The 26,389-nt window shown below is 40.0% G+C and overlaps 1 protein-coding gene across 2 annotated transcripts in view; it reads right to left on the bottom strand.

Moving 5' to 3' along the window:
* Positions 1-9,769: 9,769 nt before the first annotated feature.
* The window catches only part of SLC22A4 (solute carrier family 22 member 4), a 42,903-nt gene continuing 26,283 nt past the window's right edge, over positions 9,770-26,389 (bottom strand). Inside the window, exons 5-10 of one of the 2 annotated variants that reach the window (XR_003511902.1) lie at positions 23,936-24,062; positions 19,865-19,965; positions 17,352-17,468; positions 15,929-16,111; positions 13,628-13,763; positions 9,770-10,153 (exon numbers count right to left, since the gene is read on the bottom strand). Coding sequence is in view for 1 of the 2 variants with exons in the window: in XM_027547079.1 (XP_027402880.1) it covers positions 10,078-10,153; positions 13,628-13,763; positions 15,929-16,111; positions 17,352-17,566; positions 19,865-19,965; positions 23,936-24,062 (838 nt within the window). In the remaining variant the exon portion in view is untranslated. Of the gene's footprint in view, positions 10,154-13,627; positions 13,764-15,928; positions 16,112-17,351; positions 17,567-19,864; positions 19,966-23,935; positions 24,063-26,389 lie in introns of both variants that reach the window. The other variant, XM_027547079.1, reaches the window with a different exon arrangement.

The raw sequence follows: 26,389 nt of genomic DNA, 5'->3' as shown, positions 1-26,389 counted from the left end.
TAGATGGGGAAGTAGTGGAAACAGTGGCAGACTTTATTTTTTGGGACTCCAAAATCACTGCAGACGGTGACTGCAGCCGTTAAATTAAAAGATGCTTACTCCTTGGAAGCAAAGTTATGACTAACCTAGACAGTATATTAAAAAGCAGAGACATTACTTTGCCAACAAAGGTCTGTCTCGTCAAGGCTATGGTTTTTCCAGTAGTCATGTATGGATGTGAGAGTTGGACTATTAAAGAAAGCTGAGCACTGAAAAATTGATGCTTTTGATCTGTGGTGTTGGAGAAGACTCTTGAGAGTCCCTTGAACTGCAAGGATATCCTAAAGGAAATTAGTCCCGAATATCCATTGGAAGGACTGATTTTGAAGCTGAAACTCCAATACTTTGGCCACCTGATGCGAAGAACTGACTCATTTGGAAAAGACCGTGATGCTGGGAAAGATTGAAGGCAAGAGGCGAAGGGGACGACAGTGGATGAGATGTTTGGAAGGCATCACCAACTTGATGGACATGAGTTTGAGTAAACTCAGGGAATTGGTGATGGACAGGGAGGCCTGGCGGGCTGCTGTCCATGGGGTCGCGAAGAGTCAGACACAAATGAGCGACTGAACTGAACTGAACTGAATGATGAGTGATGTTGAGCATCATTTCTTACAAACGCCTGCCATTTTCATATCTTCTTTGGGGAACTGTTTAGTTCCTTTGCTCATTTTAAAATCAGGTTATTTGCTTTTTTGTTGTTGAGTTGTATGAGTTCTTTTTGTATTCTAGGTATTAAACCTTTAGCAGATATATGATTTGCAAATACTTGCCCTCATTTCCTAGGTTGCCTTTTTGTTCTGGTGTATCCTTTGACACTCGGAAGTTTTAAATTATGATGCAATCCCGTCTGTCTGTTTTTGCTTTTGTTGCCAGTGCTTCAATGTCATAGCCAAGAAATCATTGACAAATTCAAAGTCCTGAAGCTTTTCTTCTCAGAGTTTATAGTTTTAGGTCTTACAGTTAAGTCTGTTTTGAGCTCATTTTTATATATGATGTAAGGTATGGGTCCAATTTCATTGTTTTGCACATGAATGTACAGTTTTTTTAAAAAATACGTTGATGGGATTGTCCTTTTACCATTGTGAGGTCATGGCATGCTTGTGAAAATCGTTTGGCTGTATGTGCAAGAGTTTGTTTCTGGTATCTCTACTCTGTTCCATTGGTTCATGTATCTTGCTTTATTCCAGTATCAAACTATCTTGATTGCTGTTGCTCTTTAGTATTACTTTTGAAAATGGGAAGTGAGAGGCCTATAATTCTTTTCTTCTGTTTCAAAATTGTTTTGGCTCTTCAGAGTTCCTTAAGATTCCACATGAATTTTAGGATGATTCTTTTTCCTAGTTCTGCAAAAATGCCATTGAGATTATGATAATGATGACATTGAATCTGTAGATCAGTTTGGTTAGTATGGACATTTCACTGGTATCTGAGACTTCCAGTCCATATGCACAGCATGTCTTTCCGTCTGTTTCTAACTTCTCTTAGCAGTGCTTCATATTTTCAGTGCACAAGTCTTTTACCTCCTTTGCTAGGCCATGTTGTTGCTATTTAGTCACTAAATCGTGTCTGACACTCTTGCGACCTCATGAACTGTAGCCTGCCAGGCTCCTCTATCCATGGGATTTCCCAGGCAAGAATACTGGCATGGGTTGCCATGTCCTTCTTCAGGGGATCTTCCCAACCCGGAGACTGAACCTATATCTCCCACATTGGCAGGCCGATTCCTTACCACTGAGCCACCAGGAAAGTCCCTTATTAGGCCATACTCAATTTTTTAAGATTGCAAATAATGCTTTGATAAACATCTATGTTCATAAATATTTCATGTATCTCTGATTATTTCTTAGTTGTTGAGTTACTATATAAAAAAAAAACAGGCATTTTAAGACTCGATACACTTTGCCATTTTCTTTCTAGAAAAAATAAACCAGTTTACATTTCCACCAGAAGAGTATGAATGTGTATCTCATCATACTCAATATTGACACAGTCGTTTTGTAATCTTTGTTAAAGTGTTACATGGAAAATGGAATCACATTGTCACTTCACTTGTGAAGCAGGAACACCTTTTTTTTTTCTTTAAGGCATATGAAATCTTAGTTCCCCAATCAGGGATTGAACCTGGCCCCTGGGCAGTGAAAGCTCAGAATCCTAACCACAAGACCACTGGATCAGTGGGGAATTCCCAAGCACACTTTTTTTTTTTTTTTTGGTATATTTATTGGCCAGCCAATGTTTTCTTCTTTGAAAATTAATAATTTCTTTTATCCATTTAACTATAATAATGATAACAGTAACACATGCATTCACAAACATTTATTGAGCACTACTCTTTGGAAGGAATGATGCTAAAGCTGAAACTCCAGTACTTTGGCCACCTCATGCAAAGAGTTGACTCATTGGAAAAGACTCTGATGCTGGGAGGGATTGGGGGCAGGAGGAGAAGGGGATGACAGAGGATGAGATGGCTGGATGGCATCACCGACTCGATGGACATGAGTCTGGGTGAACTCTGGGAGTTGGTGATGGACAGGGAGGCCTGGCGTGCTGGGATTCATGGGGTTGCAGAGTCGGACACGACTGAGCAACTGAACTGAACTATGTGCTAAGCACTATTTTAACTGCTGAGGAGACAAATGTATTCCTCATGGGATGTAAGTTCCATGAGAAAAGAGAAGAATGCAAAGTGAAGAAGAAGTAAATAGTTAGGATGTCAGGGAGTGATATGGAGAAACATGAAGCAGGAACAGATAAGTTTAGGTGAAGAGAGAACAGGCTATAATTTTAAATAGGGTCTTCAAGGAAGGATTGATTAGGCAGGTGACATTTGAGCAAAGACATAAAGGAAATAGGGACCCGGCCACGTAGATACCTGGGAAGAGCATTCCCAAGAAGAGGGAATATGCAGAAGCACACGTTATAAACAACAAGGTCCTACTGTACAGCACAGGGAACTAGAATCAGTATCCTGTGAGAAACCACAATGGAAAAGAACATGAAAAAGGGTGCGTATATATACACAACTGAGTCACTTTGCTGTATAGCAGAGATTAAACATAACATTGTAAATTAACTATATTTCAGTAAAATGAAGAAGCATGTTCAAAGGAGAACAAGGCCTGAGTAACCTGAATAAAGACAGCAAAGGAGAGAGTAATAGGAGATGAAGTCGGGGAACTGAAGTGGGGACACATGGAGGAGGGTCCTACAATTTGTGTGACCATATACAATTTATTATCCAAGTTGGGACATTTTTAGAGGGAAAGGTGGGAGGTATTAGTAGGTATTGCTAAGTGTGTGAAAGTGTTAGTCGCTCAGTTGTGTTTGACTCTTTGCAACCCCATGGACTGTAGCCCACCAGGCTCCTCTGTCCATGGGATCTTCCAGGTAAGAATACTGTAGTGGGTTGCCATTCCTTCTCCAGGGAATCTTCCAGACCCAGGCATCAAGCCTGGGTCTCTTGCATTGCAGGCAGATTCTTTACTGTCTGAGCCACCGGGGAGGGCTATTAATAGGTATTACACTTCTATAGATAGAAGCTGCAAGTGTCCTGGGAAAACTGGGACATGGGATCATCCTACTTATAGACTACTGTAAAGACTTTAGCTTTTAAGAACTCTGACTGAGGTGGAAATCTACAGAAAGATTTTGAGCAGAAACAAGATATGATCTGATTTAGATAACTCATATTGCTATGCTAAGAACAGACTGAGGGAAAGCAGGAGCAGGATTAAGGAGGGGGGACCAGTTAGGAAGCTAACAGAAGCTAGATTCTAGGTCTTAAAACTCAGCATTCAAAAAACTAAGATCATAGCATCCGGTCCCATCACTTCATGGCAAATAGATGGGGAAACAATGAAAACAGTGAGAGTCTTTATTTTCTTGGGGTTCCAGAATCATGGCAGATGGTGACTGCAGCCATGAAATTAAAAGATGCTTGCTTTTTGGAAGAAAAGCTATGAGAAACCTAGACAGCATAGTAACAAGTAGAGACATTACTTTGCCAACAACGGTCTGAATCGTTAAAGCTATGGTTTTTCCAGTGGTCATGTATGGATGTGAGAGTTGGACCGTAAAGAAAGCTGAGTGCCCGAAGAATTGATGCTTTTGAACTGTGGTGTTGGAGAAGACTCCTGAAAGTCCCTTGGACTGCAAGGAGATCAAACCAATCAATCCTAAAGGAAATCAGTCCTGAATATTTATTGGAATGACTTGATGCTGAAACTGAAGCTCCAATTCTTTGGACACCTGATGCGAAGAACTGACTCACGGAAAAGACCCTGATGCTGGGAAAGATTGAAGGCAGGAGAAGAAGCAGACAACAGAGGATGAGATGTTCAGATGGCATCACTGACTGGATGGACATGAGACTCCCGAGCAAGCTCTGGGAGTTGGTAGAAAAGACAGGGAGGCCTTGTGTGCTGCAGTCCATGGGGTTGCAGAGAGTCAGACACGACTGAGCGACTAAACTGAACTGAACTGTGTAGGGAGTTTTGACCATAATAGTAATTAGGCAAGAAGAAGAAATAAAAAGTAACCAAATTGAGAAGAATAAAATGAAGCTACAGTAATGAAAACACTGTGGTACTGGCAGAAAGACAGATATACAGACCAATGAGACAGAACAGGAAAAGCAGATTTGGGACGGAAGTGGGGGAGAGTAAGAGTACAAAATAAACGGGCGTGTTGAGTTTAAGATTCCCGTTAGACGTCTGTGAGGATAGAGAATTGGTGTGTGAGCCTGACGTTAAGTTCCCTCTGTGTTTGGTGGTTGTTAATATACAAGTGGTATTTAAAACTGTAAGACTGGTTTTTTAGAAAAGGAAGAAGACCAAAGACTAAGTTCTGGGCGCAATAATGGTTAGCAGTAGAGGAGATGAGAAAGGACCAGTGAAGGAAATGGTGAAGGAACAGTCAACAAAGCAAGAGGAAAACCAAGCAAATGTGATATCCAGAAAACGTTTCACGGAGAGAGAAATCAGTTTGTCTGATCCCTTCAGAGGGGCGATAAGATAAGGACTATGAATTGACCATTCAGTTCAGAAACATATAGGCCACTGGGGACCTTGAAGGTTGCTCTGGTGAAGAGGTGGGGGCTAAAACTTAATTGTAGTGGGCTCAAGAGAAAACTGGAAGGAAAAACCTGGAAGTAGCAAATATAGAGCTATCTATATCTATTGAGAAGTTATGCTGTAAAGGGATAGGGAGAGACGGGGCAGTAGTTGAAGGCAGAAGTGGGGTCAAGGGAGAGCTTTTTCAGTATCGTAGAAATAATAACGTTTGCATGCTGAATGATAAAGATCCAGTAGGGAGAGAAAAGATTGATAGATCAATCATAGAGCAGACAGGATAATTAACTGCTGGGGCAATGTCCTTGAGTAGGTAAGGAGGGGATGGGGGCACCAGGTACAGAAACACACGCATACAGAGGGAGAGAGAGAGAGAGAGAATTCTCCGCTAGGAGCAGAGACCATTTATCTCAAATAATAGAAAAGACAGAGTGTGTGGATACAAATGCAGTTAGATTGGTAGATTAAGACATAAGAGCTTAAGTGAAATAGGAAGAAAAGGCACAGCTGAGGGTGAGCATGGGGGAGGAGATATTAGAGTTCTGAAGACAAAGGTCATTGAGGATAGAGAATGGACCAGGGCAGTGGAGCATGACTGTCAGTCAGCATTAAAGTTCCTCTTGATGACTGATGATTAATTTTAAATGAAACCAGTCAGCATGTTTGCATATTTTTTTCCCCAGCGCTGTCTAGCTGTGCAGGTGCTGGTGGAAGGAGGAGGGGGGCTGGATTTAACCAGATTGCAGTTTGCCCAGGAGAGTAAGGTGGATTAAGAAAGGGGCAAGGAAGTTGATTATAATGATTAACTGTTGAGTACAGTGAGATGTGAGATAGAGGAAAACATCTAAGTTTGCTAGGTAAGGGGCTAAATATGTGCATTATCTCATGTACTCCTCAGAGTCACCCCATGGAACTGCTTGGCTTCCTTCAGAGATGAAGAGGCTGAGATTTAGGAAGACTCAAGAATATCAGAGATATCAAGCATATCTCAGAGATACTGCAAGTCCAGTTCCAGACCACCATCATATCACAATAAAGTGAGCCACATGAATCTTTTAGTTTCCCAGTGCACATAAAAATTATGTTTACACCATACCACAGTCTGTTAAGTGTGTAATAGCATGGTGTCTTAAAAAAATGTTCAAACCTTAATTTAAAAATACTTTATTGCTAAAAAATGCTAACCATCATCTGAAAATGTAAGGTTGCACAAAACTTTGTAAAAAAAAAATGCAGTATCAGTGAAGCACAATAAAGCAAAGCACAATAAAATGAGGTGTTCCTGTATAACTTGCTCAAGGCTACCCAACCAGTAAATGACAGACCCTGCGCTAGGCCCAGGAACACCAGTCTCCAAAGATGCACTTAACCTTCCTACTATTTGCTTCAACTAGAGTATTAGCTGGTGCTTTTAAATTGATGAATAAACAGAAAGGACTTTGTCCAATATATTTTTGTTAACATTTTTCAAATTTGAGTTAATTTAAAATTTTTGGTGTACAGAAAATTTTTAAAGTTTATAGCAAAATCTGTTTATTTTACCTTATTTTTAATTCCTTATCCATCCTGAGAGTAAACAATCACCTGTATTTTCTTTCATCTTATTTATTACTTTTGAATCTTTAATCCGTCAAGAATTAATTTGGTATGTGTTTTATGGTAAGATGCTGTTTTTCCCACAGCTTATCTGTTGTCTCAGAACTAGTTTTGAATAGTTTATCTTTTTCTTGATAGTTTGTAATGCACTTTATCATATGTTATAATTTTTAAACATTTGGGTCTGTTTCTGGCCTTCCTATTTATCTTTGTATTTTTAAATCTGAAGAATGTTTTACTTTACAACTCTTCTTTCCCTAAAATTTCTTAGTCTTGCCTATTGTTCTTTCAGATGCCCTTTAAAATTATTTTTTGAGTTCCTAAAATCTGTCACTGAAATATTAATTTTAGTGAGTTAATTTGGTAAGAATGGTAGGTCCACAACATTCATTTTACACACAGCATGTCTCTACTCAACTCTTAATAAAATGGAATAATTTTTTCACTTAGACTTTATATGTTTGTTTAGAGATTATTTGTAGGTATTTTATGTTTTTATGACTATTAAGAATGGAATTTGTTTTTTTCTAGCATATTTTCTAGCTGATTATTTCTAGTACATAAATAGTTACTGATTTTGGAACACTTCTTATATGCCTCCACTTAAGCTGAAACTCCTAAATATTAGAATTTTTAGTTAATTCTCTTGGATTTTAAAAATAAAATAGAATATGACTTTAGAATCCTTGTAATATTGACAATTTTGCCTATTTTCTAATAGTTTTTTTTTTTAACCTATATTTTATACTATGACTATAGTTACTAAAACCCAAAAATGTTGAAAAGGTGCTAAAACACATATCCATAAAATTACTGTTAATGGGATGTCTCCAATATTTCATTCTAACATACAGTGTAATACTGGCGGTCAGTCTGAGACTGATATTCATAAGCCAGTTCAGGTCATTGCCTTGTAGGCCTAATTTTAAAAGTTGTTTTTAAAAATCAGGAATACATCTATTTTGGCATGTATTGATCTATTTGGGCTTTGAACTACCAAAGAGATAATGCATTTGTGTACTCGTTGCTTTTTTATAAATAGATTTTAAAAAGTCATGTTTTTACAGTTATAAAATATAATTATAAAGCACCCGTATAATCTGCATATAATCATTGCAGTAAAAGGCAGTGATCATATCCTTTGTTTTTACATTAAAAAGAAAAGCTTTAAGAGCATTTTATACTTCAGCATTTAAAAATTTGAATGTCTATGTTTCAAACATTTTCACCAAGCTAGCATTACAAAGTATTTTAATTGAAAGGAATATCATCAAATGCCTGTTACATGCTAGAAAGCACTACAGTAGGGATAAAAAGATAAGCAAGGTGAGGTCCCTGGCCTCCCAGAGGCTTATAGACATGTAGGGTAGGGGAAGGGTGTGGGCAACTAGACAAGAACCCAACAGAGGCAAGGTATAAAATCAAGTACCAAAAGAGCACAGAGGAGTGAACACCATTGCTGGTGGGAAGGAAGTTGAAGGGGCGTTTCCTGGAAGGCAGCAGGACCTGCTCTTTGCATGACAGGCAGCTAGTATCCAGCAGGGTAGGTAGAAAGGCGATCCAGACAGGTCGTACCAGTGGGGGAGATAAAGGTGCCAGGTAGATGAAGCTGTGTACCTGAGTCCCCAGTGAGAAAGTGTAAACTATCTCAAGAATTCTAGTGGGTTTTAAGGTAACACTCACATGTGGGATCAGTGTGTCAGTAGGGATATAAATATGTGTTAGAAATATGGCAATATAAAGAAAAACTTCTGAGATAATCTGAAAAGTTCAAGATAAGGGTCTTGAAGCAATAAGGATTGTTTACCAAGATGTTTCATCAAAGGTTCCTTTGAAAAATATTTAGATAGTGAATATTTATATTTGGGGATAATTAATTTTAGGAGATGATGCCAATGAGCAGCATGTTAAAAACCAGAGGCTGCCTGTACTGTAAGCACACCATTGCCCTGGTAGTGTTAAAGGGTTAGTAGCTTGTCTCTCGGAGAAGGCAATGGCACCCCACTCCAGTACTTTGCCTGGAAAATCCCATGGATAGAGGAGCCTGGTAGGCTGCAGTCCACGGGGTCGCTAAGAGTCGGACTCGACTGAGTGACTTCACTTTCACTTTTCACTTTCATGCATTGGAGAAGGAAATGGCAACCCAGTCCAGTGTTCTTGCCTGGAGAATCCCAGGGACAGGGGAGCCTGGTGGCTGCCGTCTATGGGGTCACACAGAGTCGGACACGACTGAAGTGACTTAGCAGCAGCAGCAGCAGCAGCTTGTCTCTTGCTGCTCAGAAAGGAGCTGCTCCTGGTGAGAGTATGGGGCCCAGGTCTTCGAGAGGAACTGTTCACTATGTTATCATCTCAGCATGCCTCAAATGTGGTGAGACACAGAGCTGACATTTATCTTCTGAGCTTATGTCAATACATTATCCCATTTGTGGTTTTTACCTTGCTCATTCCTGGAACTGAGATTCCGCTATTGCTGACCAAATGCACCCGTGGTTAAAGAGGCTACAACTGCGTATTGTATTTAGGGAGGTATGTATTAAGGGAAAGAACTGGTTTAAAAGGATCTCCAGATAGTTAGCTTGGATAGTCTTTTTCTGTGGTGCTGATTTCTCTTCGTTATGGGGCACACAAACCACCTCTACCAATCTAACTAGTTTGTGGTTTTCCTGATTTTTTTTTAACCTAAAAAAAAAAAAAAAAGGCCCCTTAAGCCAGTCTTAGGGAACAGAAAGCTTAGTCAAGTGCTCACAAACAGCACAACAAATGTGAATCACTCGATAGCCTGTGAGCCATAGCCTCTGAAATTGTAGCCAGGAGCTGCCTTGTTTCCTTCTTGAATGCTGACAGGCCATAGAGCCAGGCTGTCTGATCTCTTGATACATTTCACTTGTAAATGCTATTAGTATCTGCCATCAATTCTTCTCAAAGGAGCGTATAAAATTTGCTGGGTAGGAATACTGCATATAATTGGTCATTTTGAATGAGCTGGTTTACTTATACACACACACACACACAAGCCTGACAGTTGAGTTAATTCAATGAATTTTTAAAAAATTTGGATAGTCTTTGTATTTGGAAATGAGTTTAATCTTTATATATGGGTTTTCCAGTCCTTGACCAACACGTTTTCTAAAAATCCGACAAACTCAATTCATCGAATTAATTAGGAAAAGTCTCTAGAAATGGTTTGTTTTTAAAAATAAGGAGTTATCTGTAAGTCTGGTCCAGAGTTTGCCATACGGCAAGCATTTCTTAATAGCAAGGTCCATTTTAGTGTTTTTTCTCCTAGTCAGTCCTTTTCATCAGGAACAGCTTTAGTTTCTTCACAGGCTTATGGATGTTTTTCAATTCACCAAATAGGATGGGAATTTTATTAGAATGAAGTTATTATAACTTTGGAATTTTCTTCTTTCTCCATTGAACCTTTTGTTTTTTTCCCATATCTGAACCTGAAAATAAGAAAAATGCCAAAGAAAATTAAATGAAAAAAAAAATGCCAAATTGACACAGAAAAACATTTCTCTAGTCAATGAACAAGTAATTACTTTAAAAAGAACCTCATGAGTATAGCTAGCACTAGTATTCACAATTTTATAGTTTCACTGAGGAAAGAATAGAGTGGTAAGCATGAAGTTCTTGGTAAGGTAAAGTTGATATTGAAGTAGTTTCATCATTAGGAGAAACAGCCTATCAAAACTGGGCATCTTTTGCTATATACATCCAGTCTGGATCACAACCCATTCACATATGGACTTATTTTTATCATGGCTCTGCACTGCAAAACCAATACAATATTGTAAAGTAAAAAAAAAATAATAATAATAAAATAAAAAAAAGTAAACAACAACAACAAAAAACACATTATCTTATATAACATCACAAAAGCCATATGAACTATTCCCATATAACAGATGGGAATACTGAGGTCTAGTGAAAACTAAGCGAATTGCCCAAGTTTGCAGTAGATTTGGGTTTTGAAGCCAGGCAGTTTCCCTCTAGAATCTAAACTTCTCTTGGACTTCCCTGGTGGCCCGGTGGTTGAGAATCCCCCTAACAATTCAGGGGACATGGATTCACCCCCTGGCTGGGGAAGCTCCCATGTGCTGCAGCGCCAATAAGTTCTAGAGCCACCACTGCTGAGCCAGCACTCTAGAGCCTGCGAGCCCCAGCTCCTGAAGCCCGCGTGCCTAGAGCCATGCTCCGCAACAAGAGAAACCACTGCAACGAGAAACCTGCATGCCACAGCGAAGAGGAGCCCTTGCTTGCCACATCTAGAGAAACCCTGCAGCCACGGAGACCCGGTGCGGACAAAAATAAATAAATAAAAATAAATGAACCTTAAACTTCTACTACCATACCACTGATCTTTTAAATGTTTGCCAGTCTGTGTTGTCATAGAAAGATATTTGATTTTTGTCCCTGGTTTCTGAATAGAGCTCCTAAAATCCCTTGTAATTTTCTGAGTGACAAGGGTAACAAGAATGTCTTGCCTCTTATTCTAATGAGGTGACTCTTGGTGAGTCCCTAGATAGCTTCACGATGGAGGCTGGTTTCCAGAAAGATCAAGCCTTGACTAGAAGCCTGGAACTTTCAGCCCACCCTCCAGCCCCCAGAGAAGGGAGAAGGGCTGAGGTTAAATTAATATTGATGATGCCGATGTGATGAAAAACCTCCATAAAATCTCCTAAACGTTTACTGGGGTCTGGAGAGCGTCTGAATTGGCAAACATATCCACGTGCCAGGATGGTGATGCTCCCCAACTCCACAGGACAGAGACTCCTGTGCTCTGGGCCCTTCCGGACCTCACGTTTTCCCCTGGCTGTTCATTTGTGTTGCTTATAACAAATGGGTAATAGTAAGTAAAATGTTTTCCTGAGTTCTGTGCATCATTCTAGCAAATTCCTGAACTTGAGGAGGGGCGTTGTGGAAACACCAGACTTTGTAGTCACGTTGGACATGTTGGAGCTCAGGGCAGGCTGCCCCCAAATATGCCACAATAGCATGTTGATTATTTTGCTTTTTGATTTTGTTTTTGCTTTTGGTCACACAGCATGTGGGATCTTAGTTCCCCAACCAGGGACTGAACCTGGGCCCTCAGCAGTGAAGGCACTGAATCCTAACCCCTGGACTGCTAGGGAAGTCCCCATTTTGATTATTTTGAATTCAAGTTGCTTGTGAAGGAGCTGATGCAGAAAGAAGCTCTGGCCTCCTCTGTGCCCCCGAAAGCAGGAAATAAATCCCTCTTGGAAAATGCTCACTCCCCACATACGGAGGTAGAAGGACACCCTTATCACCAGAGATGGAGAATTCAGGGCAGGACCAAAAAATCTGTATAAATAAACCTTGTTGCTTCTTTATAAATTACCACCCAGGCCCACACTTTATTTAAATTCCTTACTAATTAAGTACCCAAGTTCATGTCTTCGGCAAACTCTGGAAGATGGTGAGGGACAGGGAAGCCTGGCTTGCTGAAGTCCATGGGGTCGCAGAGTCTGACACTACTTGGCGACTGAACAACAGCAATTAAGCACTCAAACCTAAGTTTCTTTGTCCTATCAATTCCTCTCAGTTTTATTGTTTCTTTGTCTAAAAAGTGTAAAAGCTGCCTGCTTTGGCCATGTCTGCAGTCCTCTTTCTGAGAGATCTCTGTATGCATGAATTCAAATGTGTTTTTCTGCTCTTGACTTGACTTGTGTCAATTTTATTATTAGTTCAGCCACAAGAACTTAAAGGGGTAAGGGAGTAAATTTCCCCCTCCCCAACAGCCAGAAATGTGGATAACCTTGGGGACCCATTACTTTACTTGTGACTGGCAGCTGAAGAGTAAGCTGTCTTATGGGACTGAGCCTTTAACCTGTAGAGGATGATACTAGTCCTGGGTAATTAGTGTCATAATTGAATGTCATTACAGGACACTTCATTGGTGTCAGAATTGGTTGATATCAAGAAGAAAACTCTCACACAATCTCATAGGCCAAAAAATGATATTGCATTAAAAATTCTTTTTATTAATGTGGACAGGTATTTCCTTTTCATAAATATATTTGCCCCTGAAATGTTCTTTTCTATAAACTGCTTGTTCATGACCTTTACCAGTTTTCTTACTGAGTTGTTGGTCTTTTTCCCACTGACCTCTAAGAGCTTCTTGTATCTTAAGTTTATTAACTCTGTCTGGTGTGTTGCAAATATTTTCCCCCTGGTTTGTCGACCTTTGTTCTAATTTATGGTTTCACTTTTGCTCTACTGACAATATCTAAACTTGCTTAATCAAATATGTTGATCTTTTCCTTTATGTCTTTTTGTTTTTCATATCATGCTCAGAAAGGCCTTCTTTAAGGTTATAAAATATTTATGTTTTCTTCTGGTGCATTTATGACTTTATATTTTTAGGCCTCAATTTTTAATCTTCCTGGAATTTATCATGATATATTTTGAAGTAGGATTTCAGCTTTTGATGTAGCCAAAATGACTAGTTGAATATTCTACCACTTTTTACTGAATAATCTAACTTTTCCCCACTGATTTTGAAGTGCTACTTATTATCTCACACCAAATTCTCTTATTTTATTCAGTTTAATTTTGAACCCTATCCCATCCCGGTAATTTATTTTTCTATACTGTTATCATACTGTTTTAATTGCCGTTGCTTAATAATATGCTTTATTATCTGATAGTGCTACTCTCCACTGTTACTCTTCCTTTTCAGAAGCTTCCTATTTATTCTATCATGTTTATTCTTTTTTTATACATATAATTTGGGATGACCCAGAGGGATGGTATGGGGAGGCAGGTGGGAGGAGGGGGTTAGGATTGGGAACATGTGTACACCCGTGGCGGATGCATGTTGATATATGGCAAAACCAATACAATATTGCAAAGTAAAAAAAAATAATAATAATAAAAAAAAATAAAGTTCCACTTACCCTTTCACTTTCTGCATCTGCTCTAGGGTCTCTGGTAGAGTTCTCCCAAAACTTTCAGGGAAAAAAAGAGTGATGATTCCGATCAGGACCGTCAGGCTACCCATGAGGATGTAGGGCAGAACTCTGTTGTAAGCACCTGTAAGACACAGGACGTAAGGACATCAGTTAGATAGAGGGACTCTCCAGATGCTCTTGAGAATCACTTTGTAATGGTGGCACACAGTTTTAAATCTGAATACTTACAGAAGAAAAAAGTGTGCAAAATACACAGTTTCTGTTTGGCAGATGTCATTGCCTCTGAATTTCCATAATTATTCACCCTTGATCTTGCATTATCAAAAAGTCTTTCATGTCAACTGGTATTCTCTCAGCTGCTACTTAATCAGGTGTGATAGATGTTCTTTTGATAGAAATCTTTGCCTACCAAAGTTCTCTTAAGGTAAAAGTCACTGGAGATGGGGGATGGGAGGACACCACAGGGAAAGAGGTGGACCAGGATGTTGCAGGGACAGGTACTGGCTGTGATGACTGATATGATCTTTGCACTTGCCCAGACCAGTAGGCTGCTGTAGAAAGCTAGGTCCACAGAGCTGTGAGACTCTCAAAGAAAATCTAAGTAATATATTCAATCCAATTTAAATCAATAAATGTCAGGCACTGTGGTTTCTTTCTGCAGTATTTATATGTCTTGGTTTTATATGTAATTGGAAGAACCACTCCACCTCTTCTTTATCTGGTGTTACTTGGACAGGAGAATAATAGATCTTCATCTTGCTTCCCTTCTACATACAGAGATTACAGAGGAATAACACAACAAAGAATTTTATTTGACAAAAAAAATATAAATCTTGAAGCTTCTCTAAGGCCTCTGTTGTCAACAACAGGAGCTGCTACTGTGGAACAGAAAGCTCTTTCTCAGACTCCTGCATTTCTTATGTAAGTGGTCCCCCATTAGACCACATGAGCATGGTTTGAAAGTATAGGGAAGATGAAAAGACACCATTCTACATAATAATGTATTTCTCAGGTATTCAGGGCAGCTGTGTGGAAAATGTCTCTCTTTCTCTGTAAGGTTTTAGAGTGTACCTTGTCTGAGAATTCACATATGTCTTTGGGGATGTATTTGTGTGTGTTTGAACCAGTAGGTAACCAATGAATAACTAGGAAGAATAAGGAACTGTGTCTCCATCTCTCACCAGTAAAGTTCTTATGAGGTTTAGGCTTCGAGTGCTAGCTCCTACATACATGGAACATCTCATGAAAGCCCTTCTGATGAATAAATATGATCACATAAAAGCTAAAGTTCCTGCACTGCAAAAAAAGTCATGAAGTCAAAAGGGAAATGATAAACTAGGAAAAAATATTTACAATATATATATAGAGGGCTAATTTTTTCAATTACAAAAAGCTCCCCCCTCAAAATATAAAGTTGAATAAACCATTAGAAAGATGGGAAAAGACATGGACAGTCAGATATCTTAAAAATAAATAGAATGTCAGTAAATACATGAAAAAATGTTCAACCTCATTCATAGTTGAAAAAGAAATGAAAGCAACAATGATATCCATTTTTCACACAACAGATTATCAATAATTAAAAAATTGGATGATTCCCATTGTTGTGAGGATGTGGAGAAACAGACACTCTCATATATTGATAGTTGGATTGTAAACTGGTATAGTATTCAGAAGTCAATTTGGCAATATCTATGAAATTTTTAAATTGCTCCAGCAATCCATTGATCCATATATACAAAGGCTGTGGGGGTGTAGGGGAATGTTCACTGTAATGTTATTTGCAATAACAAAAACTTGGAAATGGCCTAAATATCCATCCATGAACCTAGTTAAATAAATTATGTGTACACATATATTAGAAGTCTATGTACTAACTAAATAGAAGATAAAAGAACTACATATATACCAATTAGACCACATGAGCATGGTATGAAAGTATAGGGAAGATGAAAGGCAAAGATGAAAACTATATATATACCAATCAGGAAAGATATTCTGATACAATGTTAAGTTTAAAAAAAGTCATGAAACAATATTTATGATATAATTTTGTGTATTTAAAAATGTGTGTGTGTGTTGTACAAAACGAAATGTCTGGAGGGCTACTCACCAAAGGTTAGTGTTAGTTTCTCTGAGAGCTGTGATTTGAGGAACTGAGAGAGTACAGGTGACCTTGTACAGGAGTCTAGCACTTGCTGTGCTGTTTGCATTTTTCACAACAGAAAGTCTATTACTTATAGATATATTAAAAAAAAAAGGATAGACTGATAAGATGCATCTCACCTAGGTAAACAAAGTAGGGAGCGATGATGCTGCCCACTCTGGAGGCCATGGAGGCAACCCCCACTGCCATGTTCCTGACCAGGGTTGGGTAGAGTTCTGCAGTGAAGACATACAGCATGGCAAAGGCAGACGTGATCCCAAACTTTCCCAACATGGCCAGACCAATGGACAAGAAGTTGTAACCTGGAGAAGACACCCAGTGTAAACAGAGGTGCTTGTAGAAACAATACTTTCTTAATAGTTGCTTGTTTTGTCCCTATTGCTTGTATAGGAATGTTTTATGTTTCATATATAAATATTTTCTACTATAAAGATATTCCCCAAATTACACTTCTTCTTCAAAGGCTTACTAATTGGACGTAGAAAAAGATGGAGAGTGAAGGGTGCTTTGAGCTTCACTCTTCTGTCATTCTAGATCATTTATGCATTCCGTGACCTTATCTACACTTTAATTACAACAGTTTCATAGTCAATTGTTAGCTTGTTAATGCAGTTAAGTTTAATCTTTGAACAGAAGAACCAATCCTTTTATCCTACTTATTATTCTTGAGATATATACTTCTATATATAATACTATATATCAATAATCTGTTGACTTAATGTTGTAACAATATGAGAAACTTGGACATAAGAGGAAAAGAGAAGCATGTATCTTTTCATGTGCTTTCTAACTACTTAAAGATTACAGACGATAAAAATCACTGAATTTATACTGGAACTGGCATGTACTACCAACTCTTAACACTTGTATATATACATCAATCAGAGAGAAGGTTTGAAAGTACCAAGAAATTAGCACTCAGGTTTATGCCTCAAAGGTTTGAGGGATTAGGTGAAAGCTTCTATGAAGGGGATGCACTGGGAGTGTTACTCTTCTTCTGGTGGTGATTTCTGACTCCGATACTAACCCTTCTGTTTGAAGGGACTAATTTTGAACAAAGGAAATCACAGAGTTAGCTATCTCTTGTGTAACTGACTTATGAATGGTTTATTATGTAAAAGCTACATAAATAGGGAAGTGACTAATAATTAGGGCTTCCCTCAGTGTTCTTGCCTGGAGAATCCCAGAGACGGGGGAGCCTGATGGGCTGCCGTCTATGGGGTCGCACAGAGTCAGACACGACTGAAGCGACTTGCAGCAGCAGCAGCAGCAGCAGTAACTCTGATGGTAAAGCACATGCCTGCAATGCAGGAGACCCAGGTTTGATCCCTGGGTCAGGAAGACCCCCTGGAGAAGGGAATGGCCACCCACTCCAGTATTCTTGTCCATCCTTGCCATGGACAGAGGAGCCTGGTGGGCTACAGTCTATGGGGTCGCAAAGAATCGGACACGACTGAACGACTAAGCACACACGACTAATAACTAGCCTGGTCGAGGTGTGGATCTTTTCTGGTAAGTTGCTAATACTGGCTAGCTTCTTACCTGCAGGTACCAACTGAATTAAGAGAAGCACACTTCCTCCAAAGAACAGTACTCCAGCTATGACATAACGTCTGGGTAGGGTTCGAAGTAGCAGCCAGGCTGCAATGTAAGCTGGAACTTCAATCAAAGCAGAGAAGAAACAGTTCAGGTAGGGATCTCCATGTAAATTAGGAGTGTTGAGAGACAGAGCAAAGTAACCCACTGAGGTCAACATCCTGGAAATCGAAAGACAGAAACGACAAAAGGATGGCTTGAGTCACTTTACAATTTCACGATGGATAGGAAGTTGTCCATATCTTGGTACCTTACAAGTAGTGACTAGCCACATAGGGTTATTTAAAAGTAAAAAGTAAAGTTAAGTAAAACTTAAAATTTCATCCCTCACTTTGGCACTAGCCACACTTCAATTCCTTAGTAGCCACATGGAGCTAGTGGCTACTATAATGGACAACAGAGATGTGAAATGTTTTTATCATTGCAGAAAGTGGACAGCACTAAGTCTAAATATACAAATATTCAACAATTACCTATCCTAAGCTAGCTAATTTCAGGTTTCAGTAGAATAGCTTGTACAACACATTCTCATCCCCTTAGAGGTATTATTTGAAGAAAGACTGTCACATCAGTGAACATAAAATCCATATTTCATTCTCCTCCCCTCCCCCCAAAAAGAAAAAGATACATAGGTAATACTGTGGGATCCACTTACAGTAAATTCCAATTGACTTAGTAAAACTCACTTTAGGGGAAAAAAATGAGTCTCATAATGCTTCAGGGTATCACAGAATGCACATTGCATATCCCGCCATTATAGTTAACTTCCACATAAAAGCTTTTCTGTGGAAAAAACACTAAGTTATATATAACACTATGCAGACTCCTCTGTGGAGAAACTTGCTTATTATCAACATGACTGAAAAGCAGAGAACATCTGAAAAATATTTTCAGGAACACTGTTGGATCTTTTTTACACATACTGTACTAGGTTGGAGGAGAAGGCAATGGCACCCCACTCCAGTACTCTTGCCTGGAAAATCCCATGGATGGAGGAGCCTGGTGGGCTATAGTCCATGGGGTCGCTAAGAGTCGGACACGACTGAGCGACTTCCTTTTCACTTTTCACTTTCATGCACTGGAGAAGGAAATGGCAACCCACTCCAGTGTTCTTGCCTGGAGAATCCCAGGGACGGGGGAGCCTGGTGGGCTGCCGTCTATGGGGTCGCACAGAGTCGGACAAGACTGAAACGACTTAGCAGCAGCTACTAGGTTGGATAGCACAAGGGCTAATTCAAAACAAAACAAAAAATGAAACTTTATTCCTCTAGGATCTTAGTGATTTTCACATTTGATAATAAGAGCAGCATGAATAAAACTAACGACTACTTTATTGTTAGCCCAGGAGTGCCCCTTCTCAAGATTCATTTGCATCAGTGATACCTGCTGACATTTAAGAACTAAGTAGGTCCATTGTGCGGGAAAGCCACGTGTCCAGGACACACTTGCTTAATTCAGGGGCATAAACTCTGTTATTGATGACTTCTAATTTAATACAAGGCGGCTCTAAAATTAGACTAGCTGCAGCGTGAGCCTGGTAGTTCTGATTACCATCGTTTTTTGTGCTGCCATCATGGAGTAGGCATGTTCTTTCCTTTCTGTCTTCTTCCTAATTTCTTGGCAGATATATTATTAAATCTTGCCTACAAAGTCAGTTCATTATTTATGTGTCTTAAAAATCACTCAGTAAATTGCTATTCACAAGAATAATAAGCTTGTCAAAACTCCAAGTCAGGCAGTGGGGACTCAGCATATTCTAAGCTCACTGATTAATTGCCTGTACAACTTCTGGAAGCAGGAGGTGAGTTAGCATCTCAGCTTTGGGCATCCAGGATATCATTAGTTTTAATCCCAGTAACTTTAGGAGGGGCAGGGGACCCTTTCCATGTGGGTCAAAGTTCTCTTTGACATTTTTTTCAGTATCCAGTTCCATAAATTAAGTTGAAAGTGCAAGTCGCTCAGTTGTGTCCAACTCTTTGCCACCCCATGGACTATACAGTTTATGGAATTCTCCAGGGCAGAATACTTGAATGGGTAGCCTTTCCCTTCTCCAGGGGATCTTCCCAACCCAGGGATCAAACCCAGGTCTCCCGCATTGCAGGTGGATTCTTTACCAGCTGAGCCACAAGGGAAGTCCAAGAATACTGGAGTGGGTAGCTTATCCCTTCTCCAGGGGATCTTCCCAATCCAGGACTTGAACCTGCGTCTCCTCCATTGCAGGCCGAGAGCAATGCAGTTTTACCAACTGAGCTATCAGGGAAGCCCTTAAATTAAGTTAAGGGCTTTCCAAATAACTTAGATTCTAAACTTTTAATTTTGTCTCAGGAGGACCCAGGCCTTGACCCTGTCCCTTGAATACAATATTGTAAAGTTAAATAAAATAAAATAAAATAAAAAAAAGAAAATCAGCTCTATATTTACATGCTATATGTCACATTTCCAGATCTGTTATTACTTACCATAGCAGCAAAGACATAATAGTTATTGTAGCAATGTTCCGAGTCCTAAACAGGTCCAAAATGAAAACTTTCTGCTGCTTCAGGGGGAGTTGCTCCTGTTGCTAAAGTAATGTACACAACTATGAGATTAAGAAACGATGAGGAAGTATCTTTGGCTACGATAGTATATTCTTATGCATGTAACTCACTTCACTTTGAATATGCTTAGAAGTCTGGAATTTGCTATATAGTCCATGGAATTCTCCAGGCCAGGATACTGAAGTGGGTAGCCATTCCCTTCTCCAGGGCATCTTCCCAATGCAGGGATAGAACCCAGGTCTCCCTCATTGCAGGCAGACGCTTTACCCTCTGAGCCACCAGGGAAGCCCTTGCATACAATAAGGGCATCTAAATAAAGGATGCTTATTCTAACATTTAAAAATGTTTGTGGCCCATTTTAGACAGAAACCTTTAAAATATAAAAATTGGCTTCACTATCTCTTTATGTAAAGCCTGACTGCTAACATAGATTTGCCTTGACTCATGGGCATCACCATGGGTGACCTTAATCACACTGAACCTTAGGGCCTTTTGAGTGGGTAGGGCCATATAGCCCCAAACTACCTTGAGGTTCATATCTGCTTTTTATACTTTTCCTGTTTTTGTCTCAGTGTCAGAACACACTTGGGTTAACCAGGGGACCTTGAAAATGTTACTATTTATCCTCTGTGAGCCTCAGTTTATCTCTCTGTAAAATGGGTCTAATAATTAAGCATTGAGAAGTTTAAGTGAGGTCATATATATAAATCTTAACATAGTATTTGAACCATTGTTAACACCCCATACATTTTAACTCTTATTTTAATTATTGCACCATTGAGGAAAACACGTAAGCTGTCAATGGTTGGTGGTATTCTTACTACTGTTAATGGGCTTCCTCCCTTTACTTTTAATTTACTGAAGTTAACTTTTCATGTGTTAGGAATCTAGATAATCAAGCTTATTAGAATTGAAACTATACTATTTACATTAGCCAAGACATTAGCCAAGACAACAACCCAAGTGACAATCATCAACAAATGATTGGCTCAAGATACTATGGTATATACACAATGGAATGTTGGTCGTAAGGAAGAATGAAATATTGCCATTTGCAACAGGAGAATATTTCACTTAGTGAAGTAAGTCAGAGGGAGAAAGACAAATATTATAAGTCATTTATATATGTAATACAAATGCAAATGAATCTATATAAAAAACAGAAATAGATTCACAGACATAGAAAACAAACATGGTTATCAAAGGCAAGAGGAAGGAGGGTCGGAGGGATAAACTAGATGTATGGGATTAACAGATACAAGCCACTATACATAAAATAGATAAGCAACAGGGATTATTTACTATACAGCATAGGGAAATATATTCAATATCTTTTCATAACCTATAATGGAAAATAATCTGAAAGAATAACTGAATCACTTTCTTGTACACCTGAAACTAATACAATATTATAAATCAACTATACTTCAATTAAAAAAAAAGGAATTGAAACTAAAAAAGCTACAAGGCTCTGAGGTGGAGAATCTCTTCAGGATAAAGTTAAACTCTGTGACTCTGTGCGTGTATTCAGTAAGAGGCCAAGGAAAGAATTTCCACAATGAAGGAAGGAAGAGTGCCAGACCCGGCCTTGTAGCTGCTTCCCAAATATTAGCATCTTTCTTTTTGAGAACAATCAGGCACCTCCTCATGCAACTCACAGTCATGTTACCTTTCTGCTTCTGCACTATCTGGAGTGAAAACCTCCAGAACATGCCTCTGGCAGTATTACCCAATTATCACAAGGAAGAAAGTCCCTGCGTAAACTGCTGGGACTAGCAGTCCTTCTGAAAGTTTTATGGGCATGGGACCAAGCACAGACAGGACCTGGGGATCAGGCCTATGCTGACAATTGGCACTTCCACAGGGTCCTTGTGAAAATGCAGATTTCCAGGTCCCACCTTGGGTTTGCTTAGTCTGAATCTTTCCTAGGACTCAAGGGCCTGGGAATCTGTAATTTTTAAAAGCTCTTTGGGTGGTGGTGATAAGCAGCCAGATTTGGAAACCTCAGGACAAGAACATTTCCGTATCCAGTGCTTATCTCTGGCTTGTATGGAGCCGCCGAAATGCCTTTGGACTGGGCACCATGAGAAGGCTGAAGGTGCTTCAGAAAGGAAGCCGCAGAAGCCCAAGATTGTGTTTGAAGATGGTATGACATGGTTTTTCTTCCTGTCCAAGTTAATGCCACTGCCCTTAACATGAGGCACCAGAGTGAGACGTTTATCTGTGTAATCCTGGGCAAATAATTTAACTTTTAAACTAAGAAGAACTGTGCCTGTTAGCCCTCCTGTGAAAAGGCCTATAATAATATGTACTAGCAACGATTGGCATGAGCATCAGATGAGCTGAACAATGTGCCTGGCATCTGGTGGGCTCTTTATTACCATTCCGAGCAGTTTGCATTTGTTGGCACAGGGCCCTATATATCCTCCTTCAGAGGACCCTACCTGGGAGGTGAATAGGGAGAGATGACTTGGCCTCAGGAAAGCACAAGCTCCCTTTTCCTCCTCGGGTTTGTTCAGCTGAGGTTCAGTATGCCTCATGGCAGGAAGAAAGCATGTGTTTTGACATTGGACTTTGTTCTCATTTGTCTATATAACTATGTATCTCTGAAATGTTTTATGATTGCTTTCATCCACATAAGCTTTATCTCTACTACTAGACTCTAAGGTCCTCAAAACAGAAGTCAGACCATTTATCCATTAAACATCAAAAAAAAAAAAAAAAAACATTCAGCACAGCTCTGAGATCCAGAAGTGTTAGACACTCCCAATGTTATTTTTGCATCCAGTTAAATTGACCAAGGCTGGGAACGGAATTCTTGATCCGAAGAGCAAAGGATTAAGACATATTTTTCTTGGCAGCTCTCTGAAAGCTTGGGTTCATGGCCACTGTAATTAAACCTCCAGCCATCACCAAGGTATCTGCTTCTGTAAAAGGTTCCAAAGGCCAAGAAGGATAGAGTACTGGCACACTCGTCACCATCCAAAGTCCTGGGGTGGCCAGGGGCACAGATGTGAGCGTGGAGGCAAGCATACAGACTAAGAAGTATATAGTCTTCTTGGGGTGTCCTGAGCAGTCCCTGACCCTTCTGGCCATGAATGCCCTTGCCCTATCAGTTAAGCCTCCTCACTGGTTTGGACCAGCCCTGAATCACTTTGCTGTCTTTGCTGGCTCACCCTGTTTGCTCCTTGGGGACTTCCTCACCTCATCACTTATCTTCCATCTAATTCTCTTAACACTCTGGGTTATATTCTATGCTCCTCATGTGTCTAATTTTTCTTGTTTTCTCTGGGAGTTGGCACGAGGTATGGCCAAGGACACGGTGAGTCCTTACTGACTGTCAGGAAGTGAGTATGCCTCCACTAAATATTTGCTTTTTCCCATGGCCTCCTTCCTGCAGGTGTGAATCCACCAGCCTATGCTCTCAGGCCTTAGGGTCCTAGACACGATATAGCAAGACTAAAGACAGGTACAGCTTCCCCAGCAGACTTTGGTAAGGTTCAGAATACAGTGGGGAACCCATGGGTGGAATATCTCTCAAACACATTTTTTTCCCACTTAATATAGATATTAAAAAATCACCAGTATGTAGCTGCATCCGTGGTACAGAGCAAGAACTAATATTTAATCTACACTTGCTGTATGCTCCCTGGAGAAAGGAATGGCTACCCACTCCAGTATTCTTGCCTAGAGAATTCCATGGACAGAGGAGCCTGGTGGGCTGCAGTCCGTGGAGTTGCAAAAAGTCGGACATGACTGAGCAACTAACACTTTCACTGCTATTTGCTAAGCAATTTATATATATTATTATATTTAATTGGTCCACAGCCCTTTGAGATGGGTTTTATCTCAGAACTTCATCATCATTTTGTCTCTAAGGTCTTGAACAGTGCCTGGTACATAGTAGGCACTCAAAAATCTATTGAATCAAATTAAATTCCATAATCAAGAATGCACAGCTGATCTCAAGAGAAAACATTTGCAAATCCTTACCTCCACAGGATCAAAAACTACCACTGGGGCAGTTACGTTGTTTATTTTTGCAGCTTTTTGGATAATATCTTCAGCTTCTTTAAATCTTCTCTGGGATATCAGCCATCGGGGAGATTCAGGAATAAACCTAAAATTCATTTTGGATGTTTCATAATTTTTCACAGTAGCAAGTTTTGATGCTATCAACTGTTAAGTTGCCCCCGAATGATTTTTATTTTGTAAAATTCTAGTTTGTCTTTTTAAAGAACATCAGGAGGGAGGCTTCATAAGAACTCAGTTATTTGTAGGAATAAGTAAAAGTACCTTCACATTTGAAGGTTCTGATCAAATCATAAGACCAATCGTTAGTTGTACTTGAAGCCAGGGCCCGCCTACAAGGAGTAACATTAACTATGGGCATGTTGAAACCAGGGCAGCTGGAGAATACCACCCAAAACTTCATAGCCAGCATGGCTCATTACAGAATCAGAGTCTAGTGTCTTTTCAGTGTGTCCATCCCTAGGGGAATTCCTGGTGCCCCAGCTGGTGATGCTCACAAGTTTCCTGGGTAAAAGAAGGCACCTGTGTTCCTCGGGCTTTCCTTAGGCAGTCAGAGGAGGAGGCGAGTGCATTGACACACCTCTGTGGGATGTCCCATGGCTTTCAACAGATTCTCAGCTCAGTGAGTACCCAAATCAGTTGTAGGGAGATAGCCAATGTGGTGTTTTTATTTTTTATTGTCTAGAAACATTTAAAATTTTTTTTATTTTATATTGGAATATAGTTGATTAACAATGTTGTGTTAGTTAGAAACTGACTTTTTATTATACAATCTACCCACATTTTTAACTGATGCTCAGACATGGCTGACTTCTATTCTTTCCTAAGTTTTCTATTTTTATTTATTTTTTATCATTCTTTCCTAATCTTTATTTCTCAGAATTGCTTAGCCATTCTTTTGCTGGCTCTTGTTTTCCTTATCTATTTGTCAGTATTAAGCTGTCCTAGAAAAGAAATTACATGTACAGATATAGTCTTCCTATAATTAACAGGCCCCTGCAAAGCCTCAACAGGAATTATCTCAGAGCAAAACACAACATATCAAATAGCTAACCCCCACCTTCCTTCCCCAGCCTACCACAAGCACACGAGTTGAAAAATGAACCCACTTGGCATTTTTTGGAATATACACTTGGTTGGTCCCTGTAGCAACTGTGATGATGTTAGGCCACTGGCCCTTGGTAATTAGAGCTGTCCTGTCCCAGGGAACTTTCTCTGGTGCTGTGTATCTGTGCTGTTCAATGCAGCAGCCACTAACCAAATGTGGTTATTGAGTTGGTGTGACTAGTGACTGAAGAATCCAATTTTATATTTACTTGTGGCCCCTGGTGGTTCATATGGTAAAGAATCTTCCTGCAATGTGGAAGACCCACGTCTGATCCCCTGGAGAAGGGACTGGCAACCCACTCCAGTATTCTTGCCTGGAGAATTCCATGGACAGAGAAGCCTGGCAGGCTACAGTCCATGGAGTGGCAAAGAGTCAGACACGACTGAGAGACTAACACTTGCACTTTCTTAATTTTCATATGTCATTGAATGTGGCTAGAGGCAACTATATTAATGAAGAACTATACAGCTTGGGCACTTCTACTTCTGAGAGGTATCTTTCCCCAACCAAGTTGTTCTTAGACATACCCTACCTTTCTTAACTATCAGCTCTGAGGGCCATCACTGGCCTCAAGTTCCAAATGCTTAGTCAGCTAGATATTGCAAAACTTCCCCCACGTTGCACCTAGGGGCTCCTCCCCCACCTACAACACTCCATTCATACTTGTGGTCACTTACTGCCAAGCCTTTTAAAGGAAACTGGGGACATTAAAAAGTCCCCAAACCACCTGCTCCAATTTTCAGCCCACTGTACTTAGGGTTGCTGCCATCTTAACTTGTGAATTGCCATGGCTTTTTGGTGCAGAAATAATCAAGTCTAGCTCATCATTTCAAGTTAGTGGAGGGCCAAATAAGGTTTACATTACAGCCTCTCTGTAGAACTTGAACAGGGGAAGAGTGTTGCTGGAGAGTCTATATCACATACTGAATAGGCAACAGAGGTCTCAGTAGCCTGAAGCCCCGTCGCCACATAATCCCAGCCCACCCCGATGGACGGGCACTGCTTCAGGAAATCCCACCCTCAAGGACGAAATGTTCAAAAGAGAGCTATTTTGTTTTTATTTTTATAGAAAACTGATAAGACTGTTAAACTTTCAGGACAAGCACTCAGCTTATTTGTCCTGGCCCGGGCTGTGCTCTGTCTGGGGCAGTCCTGTCCTGGGTACAATGTGCCCACAGCCAGGAGCACCCATGGAGCAGCCCATGGGCAACATAGAAACAACTCTCCTCAGGGCAAGAGTAAGGCAGCTCCTTGTGGGATGGACCTTCTGTGCTAGAAACCCAAGAGGCTGACCTGTCAGAGTTGTT

Source organism: Bos indicus x Bos taurus, chromosome 7 (genome assembly GCF_003369695.1).
Source record: "Bos indicus x Bos taurus breed Angus x Brahman F1 hybrid chromosome 7, Bos_hybrid_MaternalHap_v2.0, whole genome shotgun sequence".
Lineage (NCBI taxonomy): Eukaryota > Metazoa > Chordata > Mammalia > Artiodactyla > Bovidae > Bos > Bos indicus x Bos taurus.
The sequence above is the reverse complement of the archived record's forward strand: the minus strand, read 5'-3'. Positions and strand labels throughout refer to the sequence as shown.